Source organism: Salvia splendens, chromosome 7 (assembly GCF_004379255.2).
Source record: "Salvia splendens isolate huo1 chromosome 7, SspV2, whole genome shotgun sequence".
In the NCBI taxonomy this organism is placed as follows: domain Eukaryota; kingdom Viridiplantae; phylum Streptophyta; class Magnoliopsida; order Lamiales; family Lamiaceae; genus Salvia; species Salvia splendens.
The window spans coordinates 17,691,337-17,708,534 of NC_056038.1; the positions used below are offsets into that span (position 1 = coordinate 17,691,337).

Sequence of the window (17,198 nt, forward strand, 5' to 3'; positions counted from 1 at the left end):
TTTTGATATAAGAATTAATTTTATTTTTTACCCTATATAAATATGTATGTATATCTGTGTGCGTGTGATACACTTTTTATTAGCTAATACTTCCTCGAAGTTAATTCTTCTACACTCTTATTGTGGTTGCCCTTAGGGCACTCCACTTTGTGATTGCCTGCAAGTGGGCTCTACGCCAAGATGGGCGGGCAAGTGGAGGCAACCACCCTCTATCCCTTAGCCAAGCAACATGCGGGGAGTGAGACGCTTACAACGCATCCAGCCCCTGTCTCGTCCCACCGGGACAGTACAAGAAATCCGCACGGAGGCCCCAAGTCACAAACCCATAAAATAAATAAGTACTCCATTCGTTCCATAGTAGTGGATGTGTTTCTTTTCGGCACGCAATTTAAGAAAAATTATATTAAGTGAGTTAAATAAAGGAAGAGTAAAGTAGGAAATGAAAAAGATAGAGAGAAGAAGAGAGAAAAAAGTAAGAGAAAGTAGAGTAAGTGAGAAGAAATGTGTTGACTTTTATTAAAAAGGAAAATGACTCCACTACTAGTCAAATAACTCGATTTATCGGTCACAATATAACAAAATCGCCAACGCACGTCTGAATTACTACTAGTATGTAAGAACCAGATTTATGTGGTTAATAGCAAAAACGGTAAGGTGCATTAAATACTTGAAGAAAAACTTTTCACCAACCAAATGAACTGAAACAGAGAGACCAACACAGCGACAAAGAACTGAATGATTTTCTTAACTACAGATACATTACAGCATTTTAGTACATAATACTTTGGATTATTTATATTTACAAACCTGTACAGATAAAGGAAATGCCTAAAATGTGCAGAAGATTAAGTAAACATGTTATCAACCAAAGAGTGGTTGAAACAAACAGCATTTTCTTCAGACAACGGTCTTGCACACGCCTTGAAACCCCGATCTCGACCAATTACAATGTCACAAGGAAAAGATTCCTAAAGGGTTGCCTTGAGCTCCTCTCTTCTCGACACAAATCTGCATACCATCATAATTGCACATAACGAGTAAGCTACCTAGTTCAATAACACATAACCAAGTATGTAATCTTGAAACAGAAACCCCTCTCCTGGTTAGCTCTGTTTTACTTAATACTCCCTCCGTCGCCTAAGAACTATTTCCATTTTAGTCATTCCCTTAAAATTATGCACTTTCTATTTTAGGAAATTTTTTCTCTCTAATGAGGTGGGACCCATTCTCCACTAATAATACTTCAATCACTTTTTCCATTCTATCTCTATCTTACTTTACCAATTGTGCATTAAAGTCCGTGCCCCTTCAAAAAGTTCATATTTTTAAGGGATGGAGGGAGTGGAAAACCATGGCCGCATGATTAGTTCTGTTGAAAGGTAGCGAGGAGACTAACAACTTTGTAAGCAACCTTCAGCTACAGTTCTAAAAGGCAGCCTGGAAAAATGCTAACTGTGAATACACCTTCCATTAGAGGGTGATCCCTATTGAAGAATGATAAGATGCAAAATAGAGTATATTTATCTTTAACATAAGGATTTCTAGAAAACAAGTTATCTTAATTTGTATAAATAACCAAAGGCTTTTTAGGATACCCTTAGTCTCTAGTCTATCTAAGTAAACAATAGATTAGTAGCCTATACTATTTTTATCTAACTAGGAAATCCTTATTAGTAAATGCCCCATTAGTGGAGGGAAGAACTGCCGTCAAACCAGAAGCAATACAAATATTCTTAAATGTACACTTACTTTTTGTGTATAAATCAAATAACTAGAAATTAAGAAAATAGTAAACGAAATAAAATGAAGTGAATAGTGTTGCAACTGTTTTTTCTATTTTTTTTTAACTTCCAACCTCTACCTTCCTTCTCAAGGCATATGATCTAAGTATCAAAGGTCTTAGCTAGGAACCTGCCTAGCAAACGTAATGAGTTATATGAGGAGGTCCTATCTTACACCTATGGATTAGCATAGATTTGGATATCACTATGATAATACTAGTCACTCAAATTTAACTCGAGCAACATAAGCAGTATTTAGCTTGTTCAGTGCATAAATAATGTTTGGAAGCATAGGAGATGCCAAAAGTATGACCATATAAATTCGTATATAAATTTACCAGCAGAAAATCCTCATCAGTACCAAAGGATTTGTGAGCCTGTTCAAGGCACCATGAAGGAACCCTTTCATGCTTCCTGCCACAAAAAAGAAGTTAGTGTCAGCATCAGAATATCAATTATCTATTTCTATTAGAAATGAATTTTCAAGTAGATATTCAGTTTAGTTCACAAGCTTTACTACATAAAAAAAATGCAAATAATGAATTTCAAAGAAGAGTAGGAACAGTCGAAACCTTGAGCTGGCAGGATCTCGAATCTCAAACTCATCTGTAGCAGCATCATAGCCACAAATAACAACATAGTGACCTGCAGGGGCCATAGTCTAAGTCAGACATTGAGAAAATATAATAGTCAAAACCCTGGAGGGACTATTACCATATTGTATCAAGGAGATTATGATTTACAATATTGAGTATATAACTGAAACCATTATGTTTACTAAACCTAGAGTGAGTATTTTAATGTGAAATGAACCACCACTGTAGGATGGGGCATGATCTATACTTCTGTGCAGTCAACATGTTCAACAATATAAGCAAAGGCAAGGTAACTAGGTAAGTATCACTATATTTGAGATTGCATCTTTCATACCGGTGTAACTAGGGCCTCCACTATAGTATTCTGAGACACAAATATCCTCAAGCTGAGACTGACTGCTGCAATGAAAGATGAAAGTTAAAACCTAAAAGATTTAGAATCAATGAAAATTTTGGATGCGCACACAAATGATAAAACATCAGCAGAAAGTAGTATTACTGACTTCTGATGGATCTCCTAAGTGAACTTGAAGATATGAAACACCTGATGAAGGCAATGATTAACCAAATTTTTGGAAACTGAAGAATGAAAATGGCTACAGTTATGTTTGGAAATATTTTTAGTGGTTTAAGCTTTGAGTTTTGAGAAAATATAAGAAATAAGATGAACTATTATGAAAAATACTGGCACGAATGAGAGAGAGAAAGTTGGTTTGTTTAGCTGGATAATGAAATAAATAATAGACGAATCTGGTTGATCCTTCATTCAATCATTTGAACAGATAAAGGTACAACATACCTTAATTTGTGCTGATCGACTAAAGCAATAGCGACATACTTTCCAGACAACATAAAGTCAGAAATTTCTTTCGCACTAACTGATCTGCACTGTAAGAGATGGGCGTTTGTGTCACTTATAGAACGGAGAGTGCGTAAAAAAGCAAAAATTAAAGCTAAACCTTCCTGACTCATTTAGCATGTAAAGAAATAGAGAGTACATGATATGAAAATATAACCAGATCAGGTTCAGAAACAAAGATATGCAATAAGAGGAGAAACTGTAAAAAGGATGGCCCATAATTTTTTTAGAGGGAAAAAGAGAGAAAAGTCTCTTGGGATAAATTCTAAACAATGTGATGGACTATTGGGAATGAAGAGCTATACCAAAAATGATGTTGGGTGGGAACTAAGCTTTAAAAGGAAAAACTAGAAAAAAGAATCTCCTAGAAAATAGATTAATATGAGAGAAAAAAATATTTTGCTTAACATGGAAGTGAAGCTCAACAGGCCTGGTGCATGCTTACTTAACAAACAAATATTATTTTCCATAAGATGAATACATGATCCAAGTCCCACAGACAGTTCTGAATAGATCTTCATGAATATTAGCAGAAATTATTAACTCGGATGAGCAGATTGTACCTCTATACTGATTCCAGATTCACGAGCTTCCTGGAAGAGCATATTTACTCGTCTAAGGTCATTTGGCAGTTGGTCCTGCAAAATGATGTCTTTAACATTGAAACGGATTCAAGAAGCAAGCTAAAAGGTTTAGAGCTGCAAGTTATGGATCCAGCTAAACTTCACACGTACAGTTCTTTAATGAGGACAAAAGTTACCTTGTAATATGACTCGACAGAAAAGTCTGGATTAGCTCCTAATGTAACTGTGCAATATGTAAAGCTTAAAGAAAACTTCTGCAGCAAATATGCCAAATCTACAGTCCAAATACTGAAACACAAGTATAGCAGGCTATCAGAACATATTTATCGCATGATGACAGTGAAAGAAAAAGATGACAAAGCTCATACTGGTTGGTAATGATGACTACTATAGGAGGAAAAAAATCTGGAAAGTTGCAGGTACAAGACATTAGTATGGCACGAAAGTGAAAATAAAACAGACCCCTGATTATTGTGATTGAGAACGTTCCCTGGTTCATTTCTTCCTGGTAGAAACCCTCCCTTGTTCTATTCCCAGCATTATCGTTTAGTTGTTGGAGATAGGTTTTATCTTTTAGAGTCAAGTTAGGAGTTATATTTCAGTTGGAAGCCTGTCAGTATCATATTATAAATAGGGCTTATGCTCTTAGTTTTAATGGTCAAGAAATATAGTTTGAGTTTAGTGTGCTGATGTGGCCTTATTCGGGGGAGTGGCCTCTTCGGAGGAGAATTTATACTTTATTCATTTCTTTATTCAATTGTTAGTTTCCTGTTTTTTCTCTTTTCTTCATTGTCTACCAGTGTTGTCAAAATGTCGTTTGGGTCGCTCAAGTCGCTCGGGTCGCCAGGGTCGCAGCCAGCACCGCCCCAACTTGGGTGGGTTGATCGAGATACGGGGTCGCGACTGGGGCGACGGGGGCGATTGGGTCGAGCCGGAGTCGATACTGTGGGTCGCAGTCAAGTGGAGAAGAAAGAAAATAGAAGATGAACAGTCCCTATAATATTTAAATACTCCTATACTAAATGGAATACAACTTTTACTCTCCTAGATTACATAAATGATTTAGTGGTGCAGGGCTGCTGGCACGTTTTCCTATAGTAATTAATATGCAGTCTCTCTTTCTCTCTCATTACTCATAGACAGTAATATTTAACACATTCTCCATCTCTGTCTTACTCGGCTCTCCATTTCTAACAAATGTTTAATTAATATTTCATAGGCAATTATGCATCTCTCTTTCTTTATAAGCTGCTGTTATATAAATACATTACCTATATTATAATAAGAGCACAAACCTATCTACAACTTAGTTATATTAATAGGGTGAAATGGTAGGTCAATAAAAATAAAAGTTCAGCGTGTTATGCAATTTTTGCACTATTACCACGTTTGATTGGTGGGGCGCACGACCCGGTCGACTCATCGCCCCGCGACCCAAAATTTCACTCAATCGCCCCGGTGCAACCCGCGACCCTAACAACACTGTTGTCTACCCATTTTCCAGTTCGGCAGCCGCATCTTCTCTATCATATTGCTTGCCATAGTGATCTAGATTATGAATATATAAATTTCCAGCTCCAGCAAGGCATACATGATATCCGTCTGATCTAATTACATCTCCTAGAAAGTGGTTCTTGTTCCATATATCAGATCTCCTAGTGATGTGATGTGATGATCATATTTCTGTTACCACATTCTTGAGCTAACTAGTGCACTTATAATCATGCTGGAAGTGAATAAACTAACAGACCAGTTTTGTGTTTCTGCAAGAGCATTAAGAGTTAAAGGCGGTATGAAACCAATTAAAATTCTCACTGACAATCCATCCACATCAATTGATTTGCAGTGTTGCTACTTGCTAGCACAGAAAAACTCTTCAAATACTAAACCATTTGACTTGAGAGTATCATAAAGCCTTATAAGCCATTTCTCTTCTTTACACCAGAATAAACGAATATATTAGAATATTGAATTTGAAACTTACCAGAGAATAATAGTACTAGTTTATTTTCAGCATAATCTTTATTTTCTGCTTGCATGAGTTTTTAGTAAAAGTGGAAAACAGGATTACTCTGATTATCGAACAATGCAACAATGACTTAAACCATGCCGACATGGAAGTCCACACAATGAAGGACTAATAATCAAATTACTCGATTAACTCTATCCACAAAGCTCTCATGTATCCAACATAACAAAGTACATAACAAATCTGCTTGTGTATAGTACTTTCAGACATACTGACTACTGTGTGCAAAATAATTCAAGTCTACTGGTAGGAGATGCATGCACTCCATATAACTGGTGAACTTCTTTAAGTCTTAGACATAAAGACGAATATGAGAAAGTACCTTGTGGTACAACATAGCTCCACTAGGTCTTGAATAGTACAGTTATATACACCAACAGCTTGCAAAACCATAAGAACGCAAGCAAGACCACAATCCCATGTGCTTTCCTGATTTATGTGAGGTACCTAAAACAACGGACAAAATTCAAATTATAGAGAAATAAATTAATATACCACTAAATAAAAATATAGAAATACATATAGAAAAATGTGACCTGATGGAAGCAACACATTAAGAAATAGAGTGTGTCATAGATAACAGGCAAGAAGCAAGACTTACATCAACAAAGTAGGACGAGACTGAAGTTATGCTCTGGTTGTTTGGTGGCTGCTGGATGGCATAAGAATCGACAAAGTTAAAGTGATTTTCAGCATACTCATCAATATTTTCTTCAACCGCCTTCAATAGTTTGTTCATGAAATGATGAATTGACCACATCCTTCTGTATCTTATTTAGTTGTCAATCAAAGCAGACAATATTGATCTCAGCAATATCTGCGAATGCCGAAGAAAATCAGATTTTCCTAGAATCTTGATTGACCTATACTTCCATGCTAACACGAATGCACAAATTATTGAACTCCACATTATCAAGCAAAGACCTCAGGAAAATGAACAATGCTTTTTGTGTTTACAGAACCTACGACGGGAATTAGACCAATGTTCAGTCAATCATAGTGTGACTACTATGCATGAATTTAAACATCTCTTAACAATACATAAGTCACAAGTCAACCATACATCAGTATTGATTAAAAGTTCAAAAAATCCGACCCATCACAAGAATACGCGAACACGCCTCTAATTCTGCAATTCCATTGCATCAATACAAACATCTTTTCACATATTTTGTCAAAAAGTTTTACATCAAGCTAATCATCTGAAAAATACTGACAAACTTGAGACGATCAAATCTAGAACTATCACTAGGTGATCAGAGAGTCTTCATTATAAACACACGACAAAAGTCAATGCTGCGATAACGATTACCAACAAACATAACATTTCTACACAATAAACCTAGGCCAGATAACAACACTACAAGGGGAAAGAATCGAATTCAATACGTCCCGAGTAACGATCACAATACAACCAACAAACAATCATCGCAAATACAATCAACATGAAGCGAATCGCACCATACCAAATGGAATGAATTTACCTGCATATGTACCGAAGGTTCAGAAATATCTGTGTTTCCTCTGCGAAGGAAAAGGGAACTACACGACAGTGGAAAAGGGGTGGAAAAGGGGGGCTATCGGGACAGGCGTTTGATTGGCAGCAGCACTGTCCCTAAAAACGGTGTGTTTATTGGTGTGAATAAAACAGAGACAAAGGAGGAATGGGCCCGCCTATGAGAAGAGAAGAGGAGACTGATAATTGATTGAGATTCTGTTGCTCCTTTTGCTGTAAACACAAGTTTCATTTTTGCGTTGGCAGGGTGGGTGAACAGCGTTGAAGGTGTGGCGAAATTTTAATTTGCCAAATAATTTCATGAACTTTAGCTGAGTTTGTTATTTTCCACCAACGAATAAATTTTGGCATTATTTATAAATAGAAAAATAATTTTGGATGGTGTAATTCAAGAAAAACTATCCTCAAATATTGAAGAACTTAAGCTCTCGAAGTTGTTGTTGAGAAATTACAAAAAAAAAAATTTTTGTCGTAATTTTTTCGCCGGTGAAAAATAATAAACTCGGATAAAATTCGTGATATTATTTGCCAAGTTTAAAGTTCATGGAAAAAATTCAACTTTCTTAAAGTTCTGGGATATTAGGGGTCAATATCCCTTTATTTACTAGGAACATGATTAAACAAAGTGGAATTCGCTTGGTTAAATTAAAAGAGAATAAATTATAAGAATAACTAAAAGAATACTTCATCCGTCTCATTAGAAATGATACATTTGCTTTTCTGGTACTAGATTTTATATAGTGTTGTTTTGTGACTTAATGATAAGAGAATAAAGTAATAGAATGAAAAAACTAAAGATGTTATTTTCAGTTTTAAAACTGATTCATTTTTAATGGCACTGAGAGAATATAAAGAAATACTCTCCTTGTCCCGACTAAGATGACACGTTTCTTAGTCCGAACGTGATTTTATGAATTGTTGGTTAATGTGATTAATTTGAGTGATAAAGAGTGCGTATTAAATGAAGAGAGAAATAGAGTTGAATATTTAATGGGAAAAAGAATAAAAGTATTGTATTAATTGGAGGGAAAAAATTATCAAAAATAGAAATGTCATCTTCTCCTTGCTTAGGATTAAGTAAAAAGGAAAGTATGTCATCTTAGTTGAGACGAAGGGAATACTTCGTATCATCCTCTGGATTTCTGTCGCTTCTTAAGGCCATCCACAACGCTGTTCCTATACCATTCCTAAACTGTTCCTTAAACCACTATTTGAGGGCCCCACTGTACTTATTTACTCCATTCCTTAACTAAGGAACGGAACCTGCAACCCTCCGTTTCTTATCCGTTCCTTAACCGTTCCTTAAATTACTATTCATTCAATTTCATTTTGTATTTTTATTTCCAACTCAATTCAATTTAAATAAACACACTTTAATAAAAAAACAAACACACTTTATTAAAAAACACACAACATTAAAAAAATTACAACTTAAACTTAAAAAAAATAAAAAACACACAATAATAAACACACAATTAAACGTGGGAAAATAAAAAACTACTCCGCCGGCTAATCATCCTCCGGAGGCGGTCGAGGTTGAGGGGGAGTCGGAAGGCCAAGTTGTGCTGCCATATGCACAATTCCGTTCCACCAGGCCGCGAATTGGGCGTACGAGAAGCGGGAAGTGTCCGCCATTGTGGCGGTCATGTACGCCACCATAAGTGTGTCCGAGCCTCCCCGCGAGCCCGATCCCGAGGCCGACTGGCTTGATTCGCCTCGGCCCTTCCTCGCTCTAGCCGCCTTCGTCCCTTGCGGCCGACGGCGCCCATGGCTGGATCCCCCGTATTCGTCGGGCGTTGGATCCCCCGTACCTAGGCTTGCACAAGGGTCGGAACCCGCCGGTTCCGGGCCCGAACCGGCGGGTCAAGGGTCGGAAAATCCGCGAACCTGAACCGGCCCGCCTAGCTCCCGGCGGTTCCGGTTCAGGTTCAAAAAACCGGCGGGTTACGCGCCGGTTCAAAACCGCCGGTTTTCGGCTCGAACCGCCGGTTCCGGGCCCGAACCGGCGGGTTGACGATTTTTTTTTTTTTTTTTTGCATTTTTCAACTTTTCAATTTTAATCAAATTACATTACACTTTTCAAGTTTGCTTTTGTATGCAATGTGAGTAAATAAAATTGAAAAAAATACGTCTAAAGTTGCAATTTTATTGAAATTGCATGTTTACAAATTACACGTTACAAGTTACAACAATTACAAATTGAAAACATATGGCGGTCTTGAATTCTTAAACAAAATTTAAATACAAATGAGACTACTAGTGAAGAACTAATTACAAATGACAAGAAACGACGTTGAAGTTCTTAAACGTATAAGTGTATTATATATATACTCTTAACCGGCGAAGAAGATCTTTCTACATAACTAAATTAAGGACACCTTTAGCAATTCAACTTTAAATGTTGAGTTTCGTCTAACAATCAACAATTATAGTAGAATTGTCAAAAGTTTCCCTCATTTAGCCGTATAGAGAAATATACTTCATCGACTAGAGTATATACAAATACAATTATGTAATTGTATTTGCATATTTTTAAAGTAGGAATTAATGGGAAAAAAAAAGAAATAAAAGAAAAAGGACTTGAGCTCAACTTAAATTAAAAATTTAAGTTGAGGTGCCTACGTATCCCAATTGCTCATTTGCATTAGGGAATCAAAGTCCACGTAGTTCTCTTACCTTACTTACCTATTTGGTTTGGCCGGCGGCGGTTGACGGTTGGCCTAATCTTCATCCCCGGTGAATTCATCTTGTGATCCCTCTTGACGATCATTCCAATCATTTTCTTGTTCTCGGACGTCAGCTTTGGCCCAATCATCAAGTAACATCACGGCTTCCATATTTTTCGCCGAGAGCTTACTTCTTGATTCATCCAAAACGCGCGAGCCAACACTAAAAGCGGACTCGACGGCGACGGTGGAAGCCGGAACAGAAAAAATCTCCTTGGCCATTGAAGCAAGGATGGGAAAATCTTTCTCGTGGGTTCCCCACCAATCGAGGACGTCGATTTGGGCGGGAGGAGTAGGACCTTCATCACCAAAGGAAAAGAGTGATTCAAAATATAAATCTAATTCACTGACCATACCTGAGGACCTTCCGCCGGTGCTGTAGTTGTATAGGTCGGCTAGTTGGGATTGCGCGTCGGGGTCATCATAATCGGCTTGAAATGCAAAGCCATAGTTATGTTGTGGAGGAGGGGGTCTTCTGACTTGGTGAGTGGTGTTATACTTGGTTTCATATTCGGTGTAGAGAGAGCGCAAGTTATACTCGAGGTTTTGTTGCACAACTGACCGGTCCGGGAGGTTTATTTGAAAGGTTTCTGAGAGGTCGACTCCAAATTCGTCACTGGTATCGGATTGGATTGCTTGAAGGGGACCAAGATCAATTGAACTCAAATTGTTATAATAAAAATCTAAAATTCTAGAGGTACCTGCTAATTTCCATTTTGGATCCAATACCTTTGCAATCAAAAACACGTTAGGAATCTCACTGAAATACTTGAGCCATTTTTCAATCATATAATACAAAACGCACATTAACTCGGGAGAAGAGGAAGCATTTTTCATTGAAGTTTTAAAACCAAGGGATATGTACATGCAATGCTCCAAAACACGAACAGCAGTGCAATAATAAACACCCGACAATTCAACAGTAGCATTTTTGAAATATTTGAACAATTTAAATAAAGCCAAACTGTTATCCCAACAACTATGCGAAAGATATAAATCACAGTAGGGGTTAGTTCTATAAAAATCACATAAAGCATCTTTATGTGTCAAGGTAGAATTCAGACAATCATATGTCGAATTCCATCTATGAGACACATCCATAGTAAAATTCGTGTACCTGACATTCTTTTGATGGCAATATTTCTTCCATGCTTTGCCAATAGCTGGCTTTTGATGGATTAATCTAACTGCATTTCTAATAGGAGAGACATGCTTTTGCCATAATTCAAGGGCATCCTGTACACATAAATTTAAAATATGGCAAATGCATCTTTGATGAAAATACTTACCTCCAATTACCGGTGTACAAGCCGCAATCAAATCGGCAATACTTGCGGTGTTGGCAGTTGCATTATCAAAACCAATAGAAAATATCTTGTTGCATAGCTGAAACTCATTCAACACTTGTATAATCAAAGAAGCAATTTCTGGTGCAGTGTGTGGACTTTCAAATTCTCTAAAACCAATTAAACGCTTGTTCAAAGTCCAACTGTTGTCCACAAAGTGAACCGTAATACCCATGTATGAATGACGGTTAAAACAATCCGTCCAAACATCTGAGAAAATGTTCACCCTGTGGCCCATGTTAACTAAATAACGTGATAATTCTACCTTTTTCTCCAAGCACTGCCGAACGGTAGATCGTTGCACGGTCATTCGACCTATTCTTTTGATTGCTACATTCAACCCACTTTGCATAGTAACCTCAAAACTTTTGTCATCAAAAACATTAAAGGGCATATGCTTCATAGCCGCCCATCTAGTCATTGTATCATCAAAATTCTTTTTATCATATTTAAATAGAGGCGCACCTGACGAACCTGAGCCGGCGCCGGTGGGTTGGAAGTTTAGTTGGCTTTGGGTAGAGGCAGTGCCGCATTCTACCGGATGCTTTGCCACTAAATGGCGACGGAGGGTGACCATTTGTACACTTTATCGCAATAGTTGCAATAAACATGAAAGTCCGAAGTCTCTTCTTGAGAGTTCGGATCGTGAGGACTTGGAATCACCACCGCCACCTTCTTGTAGTGTTTGATAAAAATGTCCGATTTCAAAGGTTTTGCCGTGTTAGTGGGTGCAGGGGGAGGCATCTCCTCATTTCCGCCGGTGCTAGAAGGAATACGAGAATGCGATCTATCCTCGTTGTTGTCCGAGTCCGACGATATAGTAACGTCGAACTCCTCATCTCCCCTACCCCCGCCTTGTTGCATTTCAGCAAGTAGCATGGCGGTCCTATGATCTTCTTCCATCTACAAATATTATGTACGTAGAAGTTAAAAGTATGAACGCAAAAAAAAAATTAATGAAATTTTGTGCATGTGAATTGGAAAACAAATTTTTCATTACTTACTTGCATGCGTTCGGCTGCCAATCGGGAAACCTCGTCCATAACATCTCGACGACTAGGTCGTCGAGATTTTGAGGGACGCGTAGTGCTTTGATCTTGGGCTATTCCCTTGCCCCGATCACCACGTCCCGATCCACCACGAGAAGAAGACATATTGAATATATTGATAAATGAAAAGTAATATGGACTTGGAATAAAATATGTATGAAGTATAAAAGAAGTGGTAAATTATGAGCACAACAAATATAGTAGTGAGTAGAAAGTGTAGAATTAAACTTGCGCAATTAGAGAGAATGATGAGAGAATAGAGAAATGGAGATTGAGAATGAAATCCTTGTTAACACAAGAATGGGGTAAGGAAATATGAAGGAGAAGTGAGGTATTTATAGGAGTAAAATTGGAAGAAATAAAAAAAAAAAAATTCAAATTTCAAACTTTCAAATTTTCGGCCGAACCGCCGGTTTACCGCCTGAACCGGCGGTTCAACCTCAAAACCGGCGGTTTTTCCACGAAACCGGCGGGTTGGTCCACGGTTTTCCGACACAAACCGCCGGTTTCTGACCTCACCTAGCCCCCTACGCCTGAAAAGCTTCCGGAACCGGCGGAAACCGGTCGGAACCGCCGGTTCAAACCGGCGGTTTTCCTCCAAAACCGGCGGTTTTCGCCCAAAACCGGCGAACCGCCGGTTCATACCTATCCCTACTTTGAACCCCTACGAACCCCTACGAACCCTAGCCGTTCGACCCTTTGAACCGGCGGTTCGAACCGCCGAACCGCCGGTTTTGAAACTCCTGTTCACGGTTCAAGTTATGCCCGAACCTGAACCGGCCCTTATGACCCTCCGACCCTTCAGCCGGTTCAACCCGCCGGTTCCGGGCCCGGTTCCGGTTCATGAACCGGCGGGCCCGAACCGGCGGTTAACCGGCGGGCCGGGCCGGATTGTGCATGCCTACCCCGTACCCCCAAACACCTGCGGTTCACCCTCGCTGGCCTCACCGGTGTCACCAAACGAGTAGTTGTCGGTCGCCGTGTGCTTCGTGCGCTTTGAGGTTGAGCCCGAGCTCGAGCGGACACCGCCGGCCCACCTTTCCTTGACGAGCTGCCAAATATCAACATATTTGAACTGTAGCCCGGTGTCCTGGTAGAAGACGCGCAAAGCCGCCCTCAGAATGTCGGCGCCCGAAGCTCCGCTTTGGTAGTTCGCCTCTTCGGCCGAGTAGATGCCGCAAAATTTTTTGACTTGTACGTCGACTCGGCCAAAGTGAGCACGGAGCATTGTATATTTGCGCTTCCGGGCCCCTTTCGGCTTAATCTGGTGGTAGACATCGCGGACCTTTTCCCAGAAGCACTTGGCGGTTTGTTGATTCCCGACGATGGGATCGTACGAGACGGTGAGCCAGGCGGTGTACACCGCCTTTGTTTCTTCGTTGTTGTACGGATGCCGGCCCAGATCCTCCGGTTCCTCCTCCTCCGCCTCCTCGGCCGCCTCAGACGCAGCCCTGGCGCTTTCACCACCTCGGCCTCCTCCCTGGGTGGGTTCAACGGGGATATTCTCCCGAATCTGGGACAAACCCTGAGAAAGGCGCGAGCCGGGTGGTCGTGCGTAGGCATCCACATCGAAAGTGGGTGGTTGGTACCCACCCGGCGTCGCCGACCCCTGGGTGCCCGGCGTCGACGACCCGGAACCACCAAGTGTGTTGTACATGGTCTGCCAATCGCCCAACGCGTTGAGATCCCACCCATCGGAGCCGTCACCGCCGTAGTTGCCGTCACCGGACATTTTGTGTAGAGATTGAATATGAAAATTGGAGAGGAAATGATGTTGGTTGTATGTGAAATGAGAATGAAGTAGGAGTATTTATAGAATAAGAAAATAAAAATAAAAATAAAAAAAGTTAAAAAAACGGTAATATTAACGTTTTAAAAAAATAAAAAAAAAATTATTTTTAAATAATTATTGCGTCAGCAGGTGACGTGTCCCACTCGCGGGCCGGCGAGTGGGACTCACGCACGCCGCGGGGAGCGCCACGTCGCCGAAGCACGTGGCGGCACAGACCGTGCCGCGTTTCGTTCCGTCGGCACCCGGCACGGAATGGGAACGGAACCGGGACGAAACCATGCGCCGCAACGCGTTCCGCGGCGAAACCGTTCCGGCGGAACGGCACGCGGAACGCCGGCGGCCCACGTTGCGGGTGCTCTAATTGGGTTAATAGTAAAAAATACATTAATTTTTAATTGATTTAGATTTTTACGATGAACTTTAAATGTTAGTGAGAAAATACATATACTTTTTAAATACATATACTTTTTAATTTATAGTAGTAGTAAATTTCCTACAATAAAATATTTGTTGAATTGAAGTTTGTGTATTTTTATAGCATTATAAGTCTATCCTATAAACTGCATTGTTTAAAGTAGCGGGATATCAGATGACATATAGGACTAAATTTGATCAAAATAGAATTGATTAAAGGTAGGTACTGCCTCCATCTGCTAGCATAAAGCTAGAAGGGGCGGATGCCCCTACTCGTATTTCATTATACATATATGTAGCACTATAATCTAGTCTAGAATTTTTTTTATTAATATTCCACTAATGGTCTCTTTTACAAAGAATTCATGGCTCCGTCCATGGCATCCGTTATTTATAGTTTTATTTTGATTCGGCACGAGTTTAAAGAAATTGTTTGACTTTTATAAAGAAAAATGGGAAAATGAGTTGATAGATTGAGGACTCCACTTTTATATAGTGTTATAAATAGAAGGCGAGTGTAACGATTTAATTGAATGGTGGGTCCACCAAATTGAAACTTTAAATCGTTGGCATCTCGAAATGACAAAATGAGACATTTTATCATGTACAAATATTTTTCATCATATTTAAGATATATGATAGCGGGTCATGTTAAAATACATATAGTATCTAATCCACAACTAATATCAATCCTACACCATTAGATCTTAAAATGAGTGGATGAGATTAAATCTCACGGATTTCAATAAATAATATATAAAATATCAACACAAGGGTAAAATAGTCAATCTGTTATAACATAATAGTTTTCACATTTTTTATATCAACATAGTGCATTACGAATATCAACACAGTGACATGAGAATCTCAACACAAGTACCAGAAAATATCTAACCCACTTTTATTGATATTATACATGTATTATATTGAGATTCTTTGATGCATTTATTGATATAAAATCTGATTATCAACATATACGAAAATTGAAATAAAAATTATAAAATTTCATCATCCGATCATCGTCGGGACATATGTAATTGAGATCTCGTTAGAATCCTTATGAATTTACATTTATTTTGATATATTTTTTATGAAAAAATATTTTAAATCGAAAGAGTTACGTAAATTTAAAATTTTAAGATGATTTTGAAGAGAGAGAAAGTGGTTAATTTTAAGTGCCATATATAAGAAATTGACATTAATACATTTTAAGTTTATTTAATAATTTTTTTATTTAAAATATAATACACTATCCTTTTTTCAACCATTGGAGCACCCGCAACGCTGTGCCGTTGCGGTGCCTATGCCGTTCCGGAGGAACGGTTCCGCGGCGGCACGCGTTGCAGCCGCCGTTTCGTCGCCATTCCGTGCCGATGCCGTTCCGGGTGTCGTTGCCGCGGCACGACACGTTCCGCCACGCGCCGAGGCGACGTGGCAGGCTCTCATTCGACGCGTGACGCCCACTCGCTGCCCCGCGAGTGGGTTTCGCCATGGTGACGCAATAATTTATTTTTTTAAAAAAATTGAATTTAATAAAAAAAATTTTGCAACGGTATTGTTACCGTTTTTTTATCCATTTTTTATTTATTATTTATTTATTTTTAATTTATTTACTCTATAAATACTCCTATTTCATACTCATTTCACTCACAAACACACATCTATTCCTCTCAAATCCTCTCTATTTCCACCCCAATTTTCATCTCAAATCAACTCTGTTTTTCTTCTCCCAAATTTAATCAAACTAATGGATCCTTTTGAACAAATGCGTCAAATATTGGAACAATCACTTGAAGAAGATCGACGACGGGAGGCGGAAGAAGCCGCGCCGCCCCAACGACGCTCCCTTACGTAATCTTGCACAACATGATTGTCCAAGACGAAGGACCGAGGCTGGAAATTGGTTCGACCCTAAATTCCCCGGAAGCTCAACCGCAAGTAGTCCACCTCGAAGTGGAGCGCATCCGTCTATACAAGAACGGTTATCTATTCGTGCAAGGACACGCGACTCTAGCGCCCACACCCAACTCCAACAGGATCTAATTGAGCACATTTGGGCAAACTTTGGCGGATGAAATTATTAAAATTGTGTACTTTTATTTTTTAGGAAATTATTAAATTATGTTTTTTTTACGAATTTTATGTTGTAAGTTTATTTTATTTAATAAAGTGTGTTTGTTTTAATTGAATTGGGTTGGAAATAAAAATAAGAGATGAAATTGAATGAATAGTAATTTAAGGAACGGTTAAGGAACGGATAAGAAATGGAGGGTTGCAGGTTCCGTTCCTTAGTTAAGGAATGGAGTAAAAAAGTACAGTGGGACCCGCAAATAGTAGTTTAAGGAACGGTTTAGGAACGATATAGGAACAGCGTTGTGGATGGCCTTATATCTTCTTATCTATGACTAATATTTGCCTGAGACCGTGCGGAAGCTACTGAGTCACAAGCTTGAATCCGTAAATCAGATTCTTAAAGCTTCTACAGCCATCAACAGCAGCACTTTGG

General features: G+C 39.0%; 1 protein-coding gene across 2 annotated transcripts; it reads right to left on the bottom strand.

Annotated features, from left to right (window-relative positions):
- Positions 1-722: 722 nt before the first annotated feature.
- On the bottom strand, positions 723-7,607 carry LOC121742470 (guanylyl cyclase 1-like). Of its 2 annotated transcripts, none has more exons than XM_042135610.1 (10): positions 7,334-7,607; positions 6,451-6,666; positions 6,172-6,296; positions 3,997-4,108; positions 3,800-3,874; positions 3,177-3,265; positions 2,712-2,773; positions 2,354-2,426; positions 2,120-2,195; positions 723-1,008 (listed from the first exon to the last, which is right to left on the bottom strand). In XM_042135610.1, the coding sequence occupies exons 2-10, from the start codon at positions 6,607-6,609 to the stop codon at positions 952-954; spliced, it is 828 nt and encodes a 275-aa protein (XP_041991544.1). In that variant the 5' UTR covers positions 6,610-6,666; positions 7,334-7,607; the 3' UTR covers positions 723-951. The 2 variants fall into 2 exon arrangements, with proteins under 2 accessions (XP_041991544.1, XP_041991542.1); XM_042135608.1 differs by having other exon boundaries at positions 2,712-2,776.
- Positions 7,608-17,198: the final 9,591 nt, after the last annotated feature.

Excerpts from the sequence above, each read along its gene's own strand:
- LOC121742470 (XM_042135608.1), bottom strand. The coding sequence starts at position 6,609 with ATGTGGTCAATTCATCATTTCATGAACAAACTATTGAAGGCGGTTGAA. Across the intron at positions 6,297-6,450 it reads TCTCGTCCTACTTTGTTGAT|GTACCTCACATAAATCAGGA; the intron begins GTAAGTCTTGCT and ends CCGTTGTTTTAG. Across the intron at positions 2,777-3,176 it reads GTCGATCAGCACAAATTAAG|CAGTCAGTCTCAGCTTGAGG; the intron begins GTATGTTGTACC and ends CTTTCATTGCAG.